The 17615-nt window shown below is 40.5% G+C and overlaps 1 protein-coding gene across 1 annotated transcript in view; it reads left to right on the forward strand.

Moving 5' to 3' along the window:
• Positions 1-17615, forward strand: part of slc6a11b (solute carrier family 6 member 11b) — a 162301-nt gene that overhangs the window by 56661 nt on the left and 88025 nt on the right. Inside the window, exon 7 of the mRNA XM_072582165.1 lies at positions 9367-9501. Within this exon, the coding sequence (XP_072438266.1) occupies positions 9367-9501 (135 nt within the window). The remainder of the gene's footprint in view (positions 1-9366; positions 9502-17615) is intronic.

Here is a 17615-nt window from a genome sequence, read left to right on the forward strand (position 1 = left end):
TGTATGATATTTATCAAAAATAATCATATAATCAGATTTGATGTAAGTAGAAAAATACAAATTAATCCAGACAGTACCATTTTACGTGTTGTTTTTCTACTTCATTGTATTTGTTTTGTTTCCATTTCTATTTTTTTCACAAGGATTATGTCCCCAGCTTAGGGTTAACATTCCTGTCTCTGAGTCAGTAGGTGATAGTTTGAAACCTCACGATTGGAGGCCAGAATATGAGATGTGAAATTGGATTTCCATGTTTTTAGTTTTCTTTTGTGACATGAGTCATAACTGAATTCCAAGAAACCCCATGTAACAAGTCTAACTGTCGCTAACTTCTGCACTAACTCATTTGTCTCCCACAGAGAAATTCGAAACATGCCTGGTGGGCCAGATTTTGTTACAGCATGTCCCATTAGAATTGTTCTCCCATACTTAGGCTTGAAAGTCATCTGTGATCAGAAAATCACTGGAAATGCAAGCTTTTAGCAGCACATTGAGAGCATCAGGACACCAGAGAACTTAACAAGCATTTTTTTATCTCCTTAACCAATGAGATCTAAGAATTGAGAATTAAATCTATATCAAAGTAGGTACAGAATGAGAGAAATAAGGATTAGATTAAATGAAAAATGGCATAGACACGATAAGTCAAATTTTACATTTCTATCAATTGGAGAGCGAGAGGTTGGAAAAATTGCAACAGAAACATTAGCATTGGACATTTTTCATATGACCTAAATCAATTCACATCCTGAAGGAATATGGTTTCACAATAATGATTGTTAACTTTTTGACCATTGTTAGCATTTACAATTTTTCCAAAAATAAGTTGGTATTGTTAATTACTAAATTTGACTTTCTGTGATGAGTTCAGTGCGCAATCCATGTACAGATGAAACAATTTCCTGAAATGCACAGGGAGGTCAAGGATTTTGTTTCCATTCAGATTGCTGGGGAAATAGGTGTAGTTACTGTTGAGGTTAACAATAAATTCAATGTCTTCAGCTGAGGCAGTGTGAATGATTATGATGCCACTGGCAATGGAATTCTCAGGGTCGAAGTTCAGCGTAAATGGGCGATGGTCTGACTCGGATGGCCGCAGTCACTAATTGATAGCAGGAGGTTGGAAGGACACAGCAATCCAGGCAGCATCAGGAGGTGGAGAAGTTGATGTTTTGGGTGTAACCCTTCTTCAGGACTCAGTCACAAATTGAGCTGACATTCCACTTGTGGTACAAGTAACCACTGCTTTCCCATCATCATCTCAAACAGTTAAGGTTTGTTCAGATTTCCCATGGAAGGTCAAAATCCAGGTCTTCATTACATGGGTCAGTTGGTGATGTTTGAAGTCATCCAGGAGCTGTGCCACTGAGATCAGATACTTTGTAAAGAATGGAGTAAGTTCCATTAGGGACTACAGGATTTCATTTGAGTGTGTGTGTTTTGTTTTGAGGTGCTGTATCAATTGGAGTGATTCATTAACTGTCAGCCAATAGTGTTCTTTAAAAAGGCCATCAGAATATGCAACAAAACCAGAAATTGCTAGAAAAGTTCAGCAGGTCTGGCAGCACCTTGGGGAGAAATCAAAATTAATACTTTGGATCTGGTGACCCTTCCTCAGAACTGCGGTCACTGGACCCTACACATTCACTCCGATTTCTCTCCACTGTTGCTGCCAGACCTGCTGACCTTTTCTAGCAATTGCTCTTTTTGCTTCTGATTGACAACATATGCAATTCTGTTGGTTTTTTTTATCAGAATGTGCAAAATATGATACTGAAGGAAGCCACTTGAGCTGAATTGTTGTGCACATCCAAGAAATAATCCCCATGACTTCTTGGAGATTCATATCTGCTGTGTTTGTGAGAAGGCTCCTGAGCCAGGGTGATCAGCGCTACTCCGCTGTTGGGAAGTCAAGGCTGAGCGAAACAGTGTGTCCTGTTCCACCTGGTACCCATTAGTTTCTATATATGAGGGTCACTTTCATTTTGACCTTGGCTCTGTTGATCTGGAAAGGTAGGTCAATGTACAGGTCAATAAAGAAGCCACAGCATTTTGGCATTGCATCGAATTGTTGACCACAGAACTGGAATTAAGATTCAGTCCTGCCATTTGAGTTGTTCAGGTGGAAGGCTAGCAGGATTTCACAAACTCTCAATTTTCTGGAGTAGGCTTTCAGAGATATTCAACATATGTTTTCTCAATGTCCTGGAGTTCTTCAGTCTAGAAAGCAAAGGCCAGGGTTTCAGGACCCATGAAGAGTGGTCACATTTTGGAAGGGGCAGTCACTGGTAAATATATTGAAGAGAACTGCTGTGAGGACTGATCCCCAAGGCGGAGGACGGTGGGGGCCATGATTGGTTTTGCATGAATGGCTGATTTGATCTCCTACCAGTTGTTGTTTATGGAAGTGCAGGGTCTTCCACAACAGATAATTATGAATATCCTAACTATGAATATAAGGAATTTCAACAGATTGCCTATGTGTCCCACTGTGTTGTTGGCTCAGGATATGTCAGGATAAGTGATAGATTTAAGACAGATGTCAGAGTCAGGTTCTTTATGCAGAGAGTGGTGAGGGCATGGAATGCCCTACCTGCTAATGTAGTCAACTCAGACACATTAGGGAGATTTAAACAATTCTTAGATAAGCACATGCATGATTTTGGGATAGTATGGGGGACAAGCTGAGAATAGTTCACAGGTCGGCGCAACATTGAGGGCTGAAGGGCCTGTTCTGCACTGATTTGTTCTATGTTCTAAATATGGTTCTTGACTTCAGGCCTTTCTTGAAACCGGCCTCAGTATGTGAAGTAAGTCTCAGGACCATTGTGGTCAATGCAAAAATCCACTTGTTTGGTCATTGCTTTTTCAAATTTGGACAGGACCTGCTCAGCAGAGGAGTTTAAGAAGGGTGGTAAGGGCAAGCCAGGATACTATAGACCAGTGACCCTGACGTCAGTGGTGGGCAAGTTGTTGGAGGGAATCCTGAGGGACAGGATGTACATGTATTTGGAAAGGCAAGGACTGATTAGGGAGTCAACACGGATGGGAAATCATGTCTCACAAACTTGATAGAGTTTTTTGAAGAAGTAACAAAGAGGATTGATGAGGGCAGAGCAGTAGATGTGATCCATATGGACTTCATTAAGGTGTTTGACAAGGTTCCCCATGGGAGACTGGTGAGCAAGGTTAGATCTCACGGAATACAAGGAGAACTAGCCATTTGGATACAGAACTGGCTCAAAGGTAGAAGACAGAGGGTGGTGGTGGAGGGTTGTTTTTCAGACTGGAGGCCTGTGACCAGTGGAGTGCCACAAGGATCGGTGCTGAGTCTACTACTTTTCGTCGTTTATATTAATAATTTGAATGTAACCATAAGAGGTACAGTTAGTAAGTTTGCAGATGACACCAAAATTGGAGGTGTAGTGGACAGTGAAGAAGGTTACCTCAGATTACAATGGGATCTTGACCAGATGGACCAATGGGCTGAGAAGTGGCAGATGGAGTTTAATTCAGATAAATGCGAGGTGCTGCATTTTGGGAAAGCAAGTCTTAGCAGGACTTATACACTTGATGGTAAGGTCCTAGGGAGTGTTGCTGAACAAGAGACCTTGGAGTGCAGGTTCATAGCTCCTTTAACGTGGAGTCGCAGGTAGATAGGATAATGAAGAAGGCATTTGGTCTGCTTTCCTTTATTGGTCAGAGTATTGAGTACAGGAGTTGGGAGGTCATGTTGTGACTGTACAGGACATTGGTTAGACCACTGTTGGAATATTGCATGCAATTCTGGTCTCCTTTCTATGTGAAAGATGTTGTAAAACTTGAAAGGGTTCAGAAAAGATTTACAAGTATGTTGCCAGGGTTGGAGGATTTGAGCTATAGGGAGAGGCTGAACAGGCTGGGGCTATTTTCCCTAAAGCGTTGGAGGCTGAGGGGTGACCTTATAGAGGTTTACAAAATCATGAGGGGCATGGATAGGACAAATAGACAAAGTATTTTCCCTGGGGTCAGGGAGTCCAGAACTAGAGGGCATAGGTTTAGGGTGAGAGGGGAAAGATATAAAAGAGACTAAGTGGCAACTTTTTCACGCAGAGGGTGGTACATGTATGGAATGAGCTGCCAGAGGAAGTGGTGGAGGCTGGTACAATTGCCACATTTAAGAGGTATTTGAATAGGTATATGAATAGGAAGGGTTTGGAGGGATATACATTGGGTGCTGGCAGGTGGGACTAGATTGGGTTGGGATATCTGGTCGGCATGGATGAGTTGGACCGAACGGTCTGTTTCCATGCTAGGCATCTCTATGACTCTGTTGAGAGCAAGGGAGAGAAGTGTGGATTATTCAGCTACTTCCCTGGTTTAGCAATGGCTGCTATTTTGCTTTGGCACCAGATTTTGGTAAACAGCTTTGCTAGTCACTTCCTGCACTTTGATCTGAAATTCTTCAGGAGGGAGACAGTAACGTTCACATGGCTCCCTTGTAAATTGTGAATTAATTCTATCCAGAAGACAACTAAAACATGAGCCATCAGGCTCCGTTTACAGGGGAATAAACCAGAAGACAACTAAAACATGAGCCCAAGGCTCCATTTACAGGGGAATAAACCCATTAGAAAATGGATTCTGCTAGTGAAAGAGACAGAGCCATCAACAAGAATATACCACCTCAGCATCAGATGTCTATTCTGGCCCAGGTGTGAGCTACTCATTAACGAACCCATTGACGGAAATAAATACCCTCCAAGAAATCATCGTAGAGGTTACACCACCACAGAGTCGAGACAGAAGAAGCACTTGTTTTTGTAAAGAAGCTAATTTATTGAATGATAGCAATCGTACAACTACATTACTAGTCTGGCATAAGCACTAGGCTTGTCAGGATGAGTACACAGTACATGTGCTCCAACCATCAAGTCAAATTTCACCTACAAATCATTGCAAAGACAGATGACAAGGTGAATGGCCTATCCTACTGCTACATCAAGGAAAGCCTCTCCAAAATCACAGAAGACCTAAAATCAGATGACTCACCTGCTCTCTTTCCATCAAAGAAGATAAGATTACAAATTATGACAACACATATTGTAATAGAGCCAGCAGCACAGCAATTAGGGAGAAATTGAGGGCACATTGATGATGACACTTGGATCTCCCCAAGTGCTGATCCCAGCAACTAATTCTAGGCAGCCTTCAGTGGCAGTTTAGGTGGAATTTATAGCCAGAGGATCTACACTCCAATGAAGGAGCCATCCACAGCACACAACCTTGCAACTTGTAGGCATGTTTATTCTCAAGTTTGCAGAGACACCTGAGAAGGTCATCTTATGGCGGCTGTATAACAATAATCTTTCTGCCTTTGCAGTGCCCAAATCTCTTGCTGGGGCTGTGAGCTGTTGTATTTGGGAATAGTTCTGAGGGAGTTTATGTTCACGTTATATTACACTGTATCCAATGTTAAGCCATACAGTCTTTGGATGGAGACAGTTGAGTCTTATACAAGATTCTATGGAGAGCACATGTACTGTGTACTCATCCTGACAAGCCTAGTGCTTATGCCGGACTAGTAATATAGTTGTATGATTGCTATCATTCAATAAATTATCTTCTTTACAAAAACAAGTGCTTCTTCTGTCTCGACTCTGTGGTGGTGTAACCTCTACGATTGATTATGGAATGGGTTCTAGATACTGTATAGAGACAGCAAATCAAACGCCCCTTACTATGCACCAATTATTAATGGAGGTGTTAGCAGCAGTAGAGGTGATGATACTACACTGGCCAACCTGTGCAGTGATTGAACCTCTTGTTGCTGGGTCCCCAGCCACTCTCCTTAATCAAAGAAGGCTCCTGGAGGTGCCTTATTAATTGATTGCTTGGAAAGAATAAATCTGTAGTCTCACTATGGCTATTTCCATGGTCCCAACTGAACTCATCCGTTATTCCAATTGTGACACACTCAGAAAAGTTCATCTCGTAAAGCACTCTGTGTGAAACTGAACTTTACTGCACATAACTGGGAACTGACCTCTGCTGACATTGGGTGCTAAAAGTCTTTCCCCCTTTAACACAGTGTTTACTTTCCTGAGTAGAAAAAAATGAATACCTAAATGTTTTTTCATTTTCCATTTGATATACCGTGTAGTTAATACATTAGTTCTGATACTGATGTGCACTACCATTCTGATACTATCACACCTTGTATTATTGTGATCTTTCCAGCCTCTACACTGGCACCATCGAAGTGCTATAATGAGCACATATTCAATTTTGGATTAGGCATTGCCATTGTTTGCCAGTTTGCACAATGTTTAGCTTCTAAGGGTACTTTTTGTGAATGGATTGTAATGAAGGGGCTTTGCAGGTGAGCTTTATATTGGGATACTGCGGCTATACTGGCCACAAGTACTTTAACAATTGGTGTCATGTCAGTCTAAATAATGCATGAGCTGAATGACACCAATTGTTAAAGTTCACTTGAGAATGTAACTTTAAAAAAGTTCTGTGATTTATATATGAAAGAACTGAAACCAACATGGTCATTCTAAAAGATGAGAGACTTAACAAACAATCCAGGTCTTTTTCAATGCATAATTTTAGTTATATCACACTGTAAACTTTTGCTATAAATTCTGTGTCTTACGATCTTATACTCCACAACCACCTGATGAAGGAGCGGTGCTCCAAAAGCTAGTGCTTCCAAATGAACCTGTTGGACTATAACCTGGTGTTGTGTGATTTTTAACTTTGTCCACCCCAGTCCAACACCGGCATCTCCAAATCATGATTTAAGGAGAATTGATTAACAAAGATAGACAGATGCCTGCTGCAGCCTTCTTTAAATTTGGCGGGTTTTAAGCTGGCATGTGCCGGTAGGGTAAGTTAGAGTCATAGAGATGTACAGCATGGAAACAGATCCTTTAGTCCAACCTGTCCATGCCATCCAGATATCCCAACCCAGTCCAGTCCCATCTGCCAGCACCCAGCCCATATCCCTTCAAACTCTTTCTATTCATTTACCCATCCAGTTGCCTTTTAAATGTTGCAATTGTACTAGCCTCCACCACTTCTTGTGGCAAGCTCATTCCATATACATACCACCCTCTATGTGAAAAGGTTGCCCCTTAGGTCTCCTTTATATCTTTCCCCTCTCACCTATGCCCTCTAGTTTTGGACTCCCCCACCCCAGGGAAAAGTCTTTGTCTATTTATCCTATCCATGCCCATCATGATTTTATAAACCTCTATAATGTGACCCCTCAGCCTCCGACACTCCAGGGAAAACAACCCTAGCCTATTCAACCTCTCCCTATTGCTCAAATCCGCCAACCCTTGCAACATCCTTATAAATCTTTTGATGAGGGATTGGAAGGTGAGCCTGATCATGGAGGTTAGAGGGCCTGAGGCAGCAGTGACCTGGATTGTTTTGTAAAGGGCACTTTCTTTCATGACTTTCTTTGGTTCCATTGCCTGTAAAACTTTTAAGCAATTCCAACCAGAAATGTTTTTTAAAAAAGGACTAATTTCCATATTAAACATGGTCAAACTAGGTGGGTCATTCGAAAACCATACAGTATCGTTTCCTGTCCATGTAAAACTAGATAAATCGTTGGTGTTAACAGGATACAAGGCTCCCATTTCTGTTTTGAGTTCATTAATGCTCTATTAATGCTAGGCAAAGGCAGTAAAAATCAATCCCATTGTGTGTAATCTTTTGAACATTTAATATCAACATATTGCTATCTTCTGGGTGAAGTCATATTAGGTGGTTTTAGCATTCCAATGCATTAATAAGTATTTGTAAGAAATTCTTTTCCATAAGACCATGGGAAGTTTTGAAATACTGATCCCAGCCAAACAGTTTTGTAAAAACTGAGCAACTTTATGAAAACTGCAGAAATTCCTTGGAGGCGATCTTAATAGTTTTGTAGAACACAGAGACGTAGAGTTCAGGTATATAAATCTTTGAAATTTGCATCATGGTTAGACAGGGTGGTTGAGAACGCATTTAGCATGCTTGCCTTCGTTGCTCAGATCTCTGAGTATAGGAGTTGGGACATCATGTTGAGGTTGTACCGACCTCTTCAGAGTAGTGTGTGCACTTCTGGTCACCCTGTTAAGGGAAAGATATTATTAAACCAGAGAGAGTTCAGAAAAGATCTACCAGGATGTTGCCAGGAATGGAGGGTTTGAGTTATAAAAGTAGGCTGGAGATGCTCGGACCTTTTTCACTGGAGCATAGGAGGTTGGGGGGTGACTTTATAGAGATTTATTGGGGCATAGCTAAGGTGAAAGGCAAAGGTCTTTTCCCTAAGGTGGGCAAGTTCAAAACTAGGGGGCATATTTTTAAAGTGAGAGGAGAAAGATTTAAAATGGGCATGAGGGAAACTTCTTTGCACAGGGTTGCTTGTGTGTGGAATGAACTGCCAGAGGAAGTGGTGAATGCAGATGCAGTTACAACATTTAAAAGACATTTGGCTAAGGATATGAATATGAAAGATTTGAAGGGATATGGGTTAAATGTAGGCAGGTGAACTAATTTAGTTTGGAAACATGTGGGACCGAAGGGCCTGTTTCCATGCTGTATGACTATGTGACTAATAAATTCAAGGTACTGTGTACCTTTATATTTGTATTATTTCCTATTCATAACCAGAAATCATTATTGCACAGCTGTTTGACTCATAGCATCTATGTCAGTGTTTTTTTAGAGCCATCTAAAACTAAACCCCTTTACCATGTCCTCTCCTTGTCTCTCTCTCTTTCTCACTCTTCCGCCTACCCCCCCACAACTTTACATATTTACTTGACTAGTCCTTAAATATAATGCAATAGTCTCTCCCTCAATTACATCCTATGACAAAGCATACCAAACTCCACCAACCACCTATGAGGGACGATTCTCCTGATTCCATCTTTAGAGGTGAAAATTCCCTCTCCCTGAAAAATCAGTGAACGAGAAATTAGTTTCCATAATGAAAATCAATTGCTCAAATGGTGGCAAAGGCTTTGAAAATACTGTTTCTCAGAATGTGTCTTTGTAAGTCGTCCCTTAAATATGGACGATGCGCCAATTCTCGTAGTTAGCTGAAAGAGGAACCCTCTTTGAAAAATGTGCACAATTAACTTAAAACTGTTATTTGACTGTTGATTTCTGTGTACATCTGATTGGTTATGTTATGAGGCAAGTGACAGAATCATGCTTTTTTTTTACCTAATAGTATAATCAAGAAATTGTTTTCTAACAACACAGTAAAAGCTGAGATTTTCATATTAATTGCACAGTGCACCAGGCAATCATGTTTATTATTCTTTGGTTGAAAAATAGTACAAAGGCCAAGTTGATGGTGTGCTTTTTTTTAATACTCAGGTGGTGTATGTAACAGCAACATTCCCCTACCTGATGCTGTTGGTTTTACTGATTCGAGGAGTGACTCTACCTGGAGCTGGAGAGGGAATAAAGTTTTATCTTTACCCAGACATATCACGTCTGTCAGATCCTCAGGTAGGAACACTCAATATTATATCTCAATCCTCATCTTCAATTGATGCATGAATGGTGTATTGTTCAAGTTCAGGCACTCATTCACTGTAAGTTTACCAACTGCATAATAAAAATCAACCACTATGTAAAAGATCACTGATTTATCATGGTAAGTATGCTGGACTGAGATTAAGAGAGATGCAATATACAGTAGCCTTTTTGCACAATTCATAGTTTTGTTCCCATAAAGACAAAGGATGGAACCAAGACCTGGCTATCAAGAGATATGCATGTTAGGATTAAGTGAAAAAGAGAACTTAATAACAGATTTTGATGTATACTGATTATGACACATTCCTAGAGGAAAAATATAGGGGAAAATGAAATTAGGAAAGCTAAGAGAATGGAGGAGTAAGCATTGGTAAGTAGAATAAAGAAAAACCTAAAGGGGTTTTGTATAAAGAGCAAGAGGAAAGCTAGGGAAACAGAAGGGATTATTGAGTGCAATCTTGGTGTGAACCCACAAGATGTGGGCACAAAGATCTTCACAATGGAAAGTGATGATGCTGGTATACATCAGGGTGGAGGACTGTGAAATATTAGAAGAAATTAATGTGGAGAAGAACAAGTTACCAGCAGGTTTAGCAGCCTTGGAAGTGAATAAATCCACAGGCCTGAAAGAAATGTATCCTAGGCTGCTGAGGGAGCTGAGGGAGGAGATGTAGTGGTCCTGTCTGTAATTTTCAAATTCTCTGTGGCCACAGCTGGGGTACTAGAGGACCCCCAACTGAAGCTGTCTGGTTATTTAAAAAAGGAGGAAGCAATATATTGGGAAATTACAGGGCAACCAGTCTAACCTTGATTGCATCGAAGTTATTGGGAGAATTCTAAGAAACAGAATAATTTACAATTGCAGAGTCACAAGTTAATCAAGGATAATCAGTATCAATTTGTGAATTGAAGTTCATGTTTGGCAAATTTGATCAAATATTTTGTGGAGATAGGCAGGCATGTTAATGACAAAAGTTGCTAGAGAAATTCAGTAGGTCTGATGGCATCTGTGGAAAGAAAGCAGAGTTAATATTTGGAATCTGGTGACTTTTTTTAGTGTTAATGAGAGTAATGTATTTGATGTGGTCTACATGGAATTTAGTGAGGCTTTTGTTAAGGTTCTTCGGGACAGATTGATTAAGAAAGGAAGAGCACTTTGGATCAAAGGCAAAGTCCCACACTGGGTCCAAAATTGGCTGAGAGACAGGAAGCAGCGGGTGACATATGGGGAATGTTTCTATGACTGAAAGTTTGTTTCTCGTGGGATTCCACAGAGCTCAGTGCTGGGGCCCTTGCTGTTTGTGGTGTCCATTAATGATTTGCACTTATGTGTAGGGGATATGATGAAGAAATTCATTGATGATATGAAAATTGATAGGATGGTATATCAGTAGGAAGATAAGCAATAACAAGTAGAATTGAACCCAGAAAAATGTGAAGTAATGCACTTGGGAACAGCTAACAAGGCAAGTTGTTACCCTATAAATGGTAGATCCCTGAAAGGTACTGAAGATCAGTGGGAACTTGCATATTCAAAAATCCCTGAAGACAGGTAAGGTATGAAGAAGGCATATGGGATACCTGCCTTTAGAGCAGGGATGGTTTTGCTGGAACTGTACAAATTACTGATTATGCCACAAGTGGAATACTCCTTGCACTTCTGGTCACCACATTATCAGAAGGATGTGATTGTATCAGAGAGGGTGCAGGGGAGACATACCAGGATGCTGGCTGGCATGGAAGTTTGGGGTATCAGGAAAGGTTATATAGGTGGAGTTCTTTTCTTTGGAGGAGAAAAAGTTGAAATGGGACCTGATAGAGTTGTATAAAATTGAGAGGAATAGATAAAGTAGATAGGAAGGTACATTCTATTAGCAGAGGTTTCAATAGTGAGGACCATAGGTTTGAAGTAAGAAGTAGGAGGCAAAATAGAGCGTTGAGGAGAAATATTTTCACCCAGAGGATGGTGGAATTACTGCCTGCAAGGGTAATTGAGTTAAAAACTCTTGAAATATATAAGGAGCATTGACATATTCACTTGTATTTCCATAGCCTCCAGGGCTATGTGCCATAAACTGGAAGATGGGATTCATGTAGTCAGATCTGTGATGGCTGGTGCTAACATGATGGGTCAAGTAACCTCCTTCTATGCTACAAACATCTATGAGTCACAATCATTTCTACAAATTCAAATAACTTCACTCTGTCCAATGAGGAAGCCTTTTGATGCAGTGAGTAGTGTTCCTGCCTCTGATTTGGATGCTTTGGGTCCTGGACCCCTCCAGGACTTAATGGACAAGGGAAGCTACATTCTTGTCATGTCCAAACAGGTTGATTATCAATTTTGTAAATCCTTAGAACATGTGGCACTGGCAGGAGGTAATAGTGAGAGAGGTTTCTGTTGGAAAGAAATTTGGAGCCTCATTGTCACTATCCATAGCTCCAGATTACAACCTACTTCAAGAGAGATCTATATCACACCACCACCATTCTTAATCCCAGCAGAATATTTGCATGATAGTTCTCAGAAAGTGGATACATTGTTTGCTAATATACATTTGTTGTCAAATTGGAAAGGAAGAATTTTCTATCACAGGGTTTATTTTATACGTTTGAGAGTGACTAAAATACTCTTATGATGTTTCACAGTATAAAGATTTTATTCTGTCAGTAGTTCTAATCAATTCAAATTTGGTAGACAAATTAAAATCAAAGAATCAATGACACAGTGACAGCAGATAACTGCATATAGCCTGGAAAAAGACATCATTAATCAGGAGTTGAGCCATTGGACCTAAGGTCAGATTCTTAAACAGACTCGGAAGGGTCTGTGGGATAGTGTTTCTTGTGAATCGTGTTTCTGGCTTTCCTGTTTGTACGAAAACCATTTGCTGCCAATTTGCAAGTCTTATACAGTACCTTTAAATCTGGAGACAACTTTAGGAGAGAACAACCTTTTTAATTTAAAGAGAAAACTATGCTCTTAATGTTGCTGTCTGCATACAAACGTTATTATCTCTGTAAAGATTGCAATCTGTTGCTGGCCCTCTGTTTGTGCCAGACCTCTCTTGACTGCTTGTTGCTGTGCAGGGAAAGCCTGGCTGACTAATCCTTTGATATTGTCATCTTTTCTGCCGCAGTTCCCAGCCACTCTTTAGTACCATCCCTGAATAGTAGTCAAGATTGTGAACTCAAAATCAGTGCTACAGATCTGCATTTTAATGCAACGTGCTGGAATTATCACACAGCTGCACAGCTAGGTTTAATTTAGTTAAGACCATAACTGTATGAGGAGCATCATAGTTAGAAATGGCCTTAACTCTCTCTTAAACCTTCTTTTAAATATATCATAGATTAGAAAAACACAAAATCAGAAAACATGCGCTGCCTGTTTAACCAGTTTCCGAACAATCAGTTACACACCACAAAATAGTTTCTTGAGCTCCAACTGCAGCCAGAGGTAATGTGAAGTGCCCCATTTAAACAGACAGGGCTGACTTTATTAGCTACAATGGTAGCCCATCCACTTGTCAGTGGCCCTGATGGGGTAAAATAGTGTTTCTGTTCCTTCCACGAGTTGCTGGCCAATCAGAGGTTGCTAGTGCATTAGGACCCAAAGCGCCACAGGGAATAGAGGCCATTGCTGGGACTGCAGGAGCCCCTATTACAACAGCCAGCGAGAAGATCCAAAAAAAAATTGAGTGGGATGGGCTCACCAATGAGGGCGAGAGAGGACTAGAATAGAGGGCAGAAGGAGAAATATCAGGAGAGGACTGGAAAGACCCAGAGCAACCTGGGATTATAGCATTTAAACTTATTGAATGCTTATCAGGGTGAAAGGTCACAAGAGCTGTAGATGATGAATAACATTTTGGAGTGCAGTTACTGTTATGCAGGCAAGTTCATTTTACATTTTCTGACAGTGCCCTTCAGTGTTCTAAAATTAGAATGAACTCGTCTTGATGCAGAATTATTGAGAGGATTAATGAGAGTGCTGAGCTACGTTATTCATGTTTTTTGAAGTGAATGTTTAAAGTAACTCAGTGAAAGATTGCAACTGTTTGAATGCTGTGAAATGGCATGATGACATTTTGAAAGGAAATGGTTGCCCTTTGAGAGAATTTGTATCCATATATATGGATATGAAGCGCAGCAAATCCCTGGGCACTGTCAGTATCTATTCCAATAAAGGCCCTCTAAATATGACCCATTTTATATCCAATACATGTGTTAGCTTATGTTAGTGATGCTTGCAGTTGAAGGCTTGGCACCACAAATATAGAACTAATTTAGATGTAAAACCATTAAAGTGATTAAAATAAAAATAGCCTCCCTGAACCTGAACAATGTATCATTTATCTTACAATAAGCTATTCTGTCTTCCCATTGATTTACAAGTTGCAAATGTGCAAATTGATGAATTCTTCACTGAATTGCGTTGAAGAATCATTAATCACATTCCATACAACTGCAATGTGCAGGATGTTGATTTAGCAGAATCCAGAAAGAAGTCAATGTTCTGATGTGGAAGCAACTCTTGATGGGTGAGTGGGTGTTGGGAGTGGGTGTGTCGCACAGGCAGTTGCTGTAGATAGAGAAAAACAAATAAATTGCAAAGCCAAAAAGATAGAAGTTCAAGGATCTCCTACTCCATCACAACTGTTGACTTGTTGCTTCATCACAGCCACTAACTCTGACAGTACTTCTGAAAGGCAAGTCAGTGTGACTGGAGTGCAGCTATGATAAACAGTTGTGCAGAACAGCTCATAGAAGATTATCCAAAATGCATTTTACAAATAGTGCATTGTATTGTCCAATTAAAATGAGATCCAGCACATGCCAGTCACCAAAGGTATGCAAAACATAGTTTTCTCTAAATATTTACTTCCTTGACCTCTATAAACCAAAAGGAGACCTACTACTCAGAAAAAGCTGTAACTTTTTATTTGTTTTAAATAGCTCAAAATGTTTACTGTAAATGAGAAGATTCATGCACCCATTACTGTTACGTAGGCAAGCATGACATCTGAACTTCTCACAAGTGGGCAGCTGTGAGATGAATGACCAATTACTTTTGTTTTTGGTGAGATTTTGAGGTCAAACATTTGTTTCATTCTGTGGGGAGTTCCTTGGCCTTTTCCAAGTTTGAGAAATGGAGTTGCGACATTGATCTAAGTGGAGTAAACTGAATCTGGGTTGAGCAAAACATCTGAAATATGCATCTCCAACAACACTCCCTCAGTGGGACATGAGCCTTGGTTGGGTGGCCATTTATATAGTGGGTTAATCAGTCTAATAGGAGCACAATGACCTGAAATTGAAGCTGGTAGCCTCAGTGCTCTGTTAATCTCAGTGACCAACTGCTGCATGTTTCCAGATACCTAATACTCACCGTCTGAAGCACTCCTTCCCATGAATTCTGAAGTCTGACTGATGAAATTATTTGTTTGAATTAAAAGTTTCAACTGTTTGGAAAGATGCCCTTGGTTGAAGTGAGTTTCTCTGACAGCTAGGTGATGAGCCAGGATGAGTACTTTCAAAGTGAAGGGGGTGAGTGAAGCTCATAAACTGGAAGCTGATTGTTCAATGGTACCAATGGCTTTACTAAGCTGGACCAGCCTTGCTAAGTCACCAAGCTGCTTTCTGGTATGGATGTTCTTGATGTGGTATCAATTTTCTCAACTGCCTCCGTAAAACCCCAACAGAAATCCTGCACCTCTGTCTGTTGAGCTTCCTGGTTCAGGGTGTAATGGACAGTCCATCCTGATCTTCGTTCTGATAGAAGTACCTTTTCTTTGAGTCATGGGATGTGGGAGTTATTGGCAAGGCCAGAATTTATTGCCCTGACCAAGTTATCCTGGAACTGAATGGCTTGCTGGGCTATTTCCGAGGACAGTTAAAAGTTAATCACATTGGTCTGGGTCTGGAGTCATATGTAGACCAGACCAGGTAAAGATGACAAATTTTCTTCCCTAAAGAGCATTGGCGAACCAGAGGGATTTTGCAACAATGGTTACAATTAAACTAATATTTTTAATTCCAGATGTGCTTCAAACTAAATTCAGATGTCACTGTGGGATATAAACCCATGTCCTGAGAGCACTTAGAAAGTGGATCTCTGGGTCCTAATCTTGTGATATTACCACTGTGATGCTGCATTCCCAGTGGCTCATTGGAAATTCTGTGAGTTGATAACACACCTGAAGAGAAATAGATCTAAGATACAGATCAATCACAATCAAATTGAAATATGGAATAGGTTTGAGAGGCTGAAAAGCCTACTCCACTTCCCGGGGTCCAATACTACAGCACAATATTCTGACTTAATATCATCCAATTCCTTTGTCTCTTGTCATGCAGATTATTGAATAATTGTCCTATTCTCGAAGTAAACTAGTTAATCTATTTATAAAGTTTTTATGTTGAATGAAAGTGATTGTGAATATGCCTTGCAGTTCGTGGATATAGCTCACAACCATGTGCTGGTGCTTAAGGTGAAATTTTCTACTACTAGACATAGGTGTTAACACAAATGAATCTTTTGTTTGAACCTCAGTATGTACAATTATTTTTAACTTGCCTTGTGGTAGCTGAAAGTACTTGAACAGAATGGAAATTATATTTAAATATTTAGCTTGGCTCCTCTATGATCAGTTCATATGAATACGTTTGATGAACAGTGTTGATTTGTTGCAGACATAGTTAGAAGTCAGTAATGCCCAAATTTAGTTGTAATGACACAATGTAGATTAAAAACAATAAATGTTGCAGTGTAGCAGTAGAATCCCTTAGGTACCAGATCACATTTATTTTATTATCTAATGCTCACATGCATTCATTTTCCTTTCAGCACAACATTAACCATCTGGTTTGGTTCAAACTTTCACAAAGCTTATTCAATATATTTATAGTCTCAAGTCAGTAACTAAGATTGAAACCGTCTGTGAAGGGTGTTAGACTGTGACAGCAACAAACTCAAGCTAAATCTGAACTGAAGAGATACCAGGTGTGAGGATTTATGATAGATTGTCTCCATTATTTTTGTATATTGCACCAGATTTTCTGGGAAGTGACAGTCTCACACAAATCACCATTCTGGTCTTTTTTTGGAGCTCCAAATTGCTGTATTTTCATTCTGAGAACTCTTTTCCACTTCAGAGCCATCAGAGGAAGGCAGACTGCACCTCCTTTTTACTGCTGCCATATTCTGACATTTAAAGGTCCTTACAATCACTTTGACAGCTACTGTTAAATGGGAAATGCATATGTTACTTGAGATGTTTGCTGAGAGGGAGTGGAGGGTAGGAAACCGATGGGTAGGGTGCATTGGTCCAGACAAGTAAGGTGCCAGATGGGTTGGGATTAAGGTGCCAGAAATAGGAGTAAGGTGCCGGGGTAGGATGCCAATGGGCAAGGTGCCAGATAGCTAGAATGTTAGCTGAGTAGGAGGTATGATGCCTGGTGAGTAGAGCATCAGAGTGCATGGTGGCAAGGGGCTAGGTAAGTAGTGTGGTCTTTAGGGTAGGTTTATGTGGACATGATGGCTTGAAGCTTGGAGGTAATTCCAAGGTAAATTCCCACGTATCTGCCTTCAAGACTATTATCCCTTCAAGACTGATTACTAAACTTAGTGATCTTGGACTAAGCGCCACTCTCTGCAACTGAATCCTCAGTTTCCTGACCCACAGGCCACAATATTGGGCCACAAGATTGGGAACAATATTTCATCCTCACTAACACTCAACACTGGAATCCCCCAAGGGTGCGTATTCAGCCCCCTACTTTATTCACTGTATATCCATGACTGCGTTGCCAAATACCAGACTAATGCCATTTACAGGTTCGCTGATGACACCACCACAGTCAGTCGATGTCAGATGGCGACGTAACAGACAACAGATGGGAGGTGGAAGACCTGGAGAAATGATGCACTGAGAACAACCTAGCTCTCAATGCCAGCAAAACCAAGGAACACATTATTGACTTTTGGCGAGATGTTACTCATGCCCCCCCTAACACATTAACAGCACAGAGGTGGAACAAGTGGAGAGTGTCAAGCACTTGGGAGTGGTCATCCACAACAA

This window comes from Chiloscyllium punctatum, chromosome 12, assembly GCF_047496795.1.
Source record: "Chiloscyllium punctatum isolate Juve2018m chromosome 12, sChiPun1.3, whole genome shotgun sequence".
Lineage (NCBI taxonomy): Eukaryota > Metazoa > Chordata > Chondrichthyes > Orectolobiformes > Hemiscylliidae > Chiloscyllium > Chiloscyllium punctatum.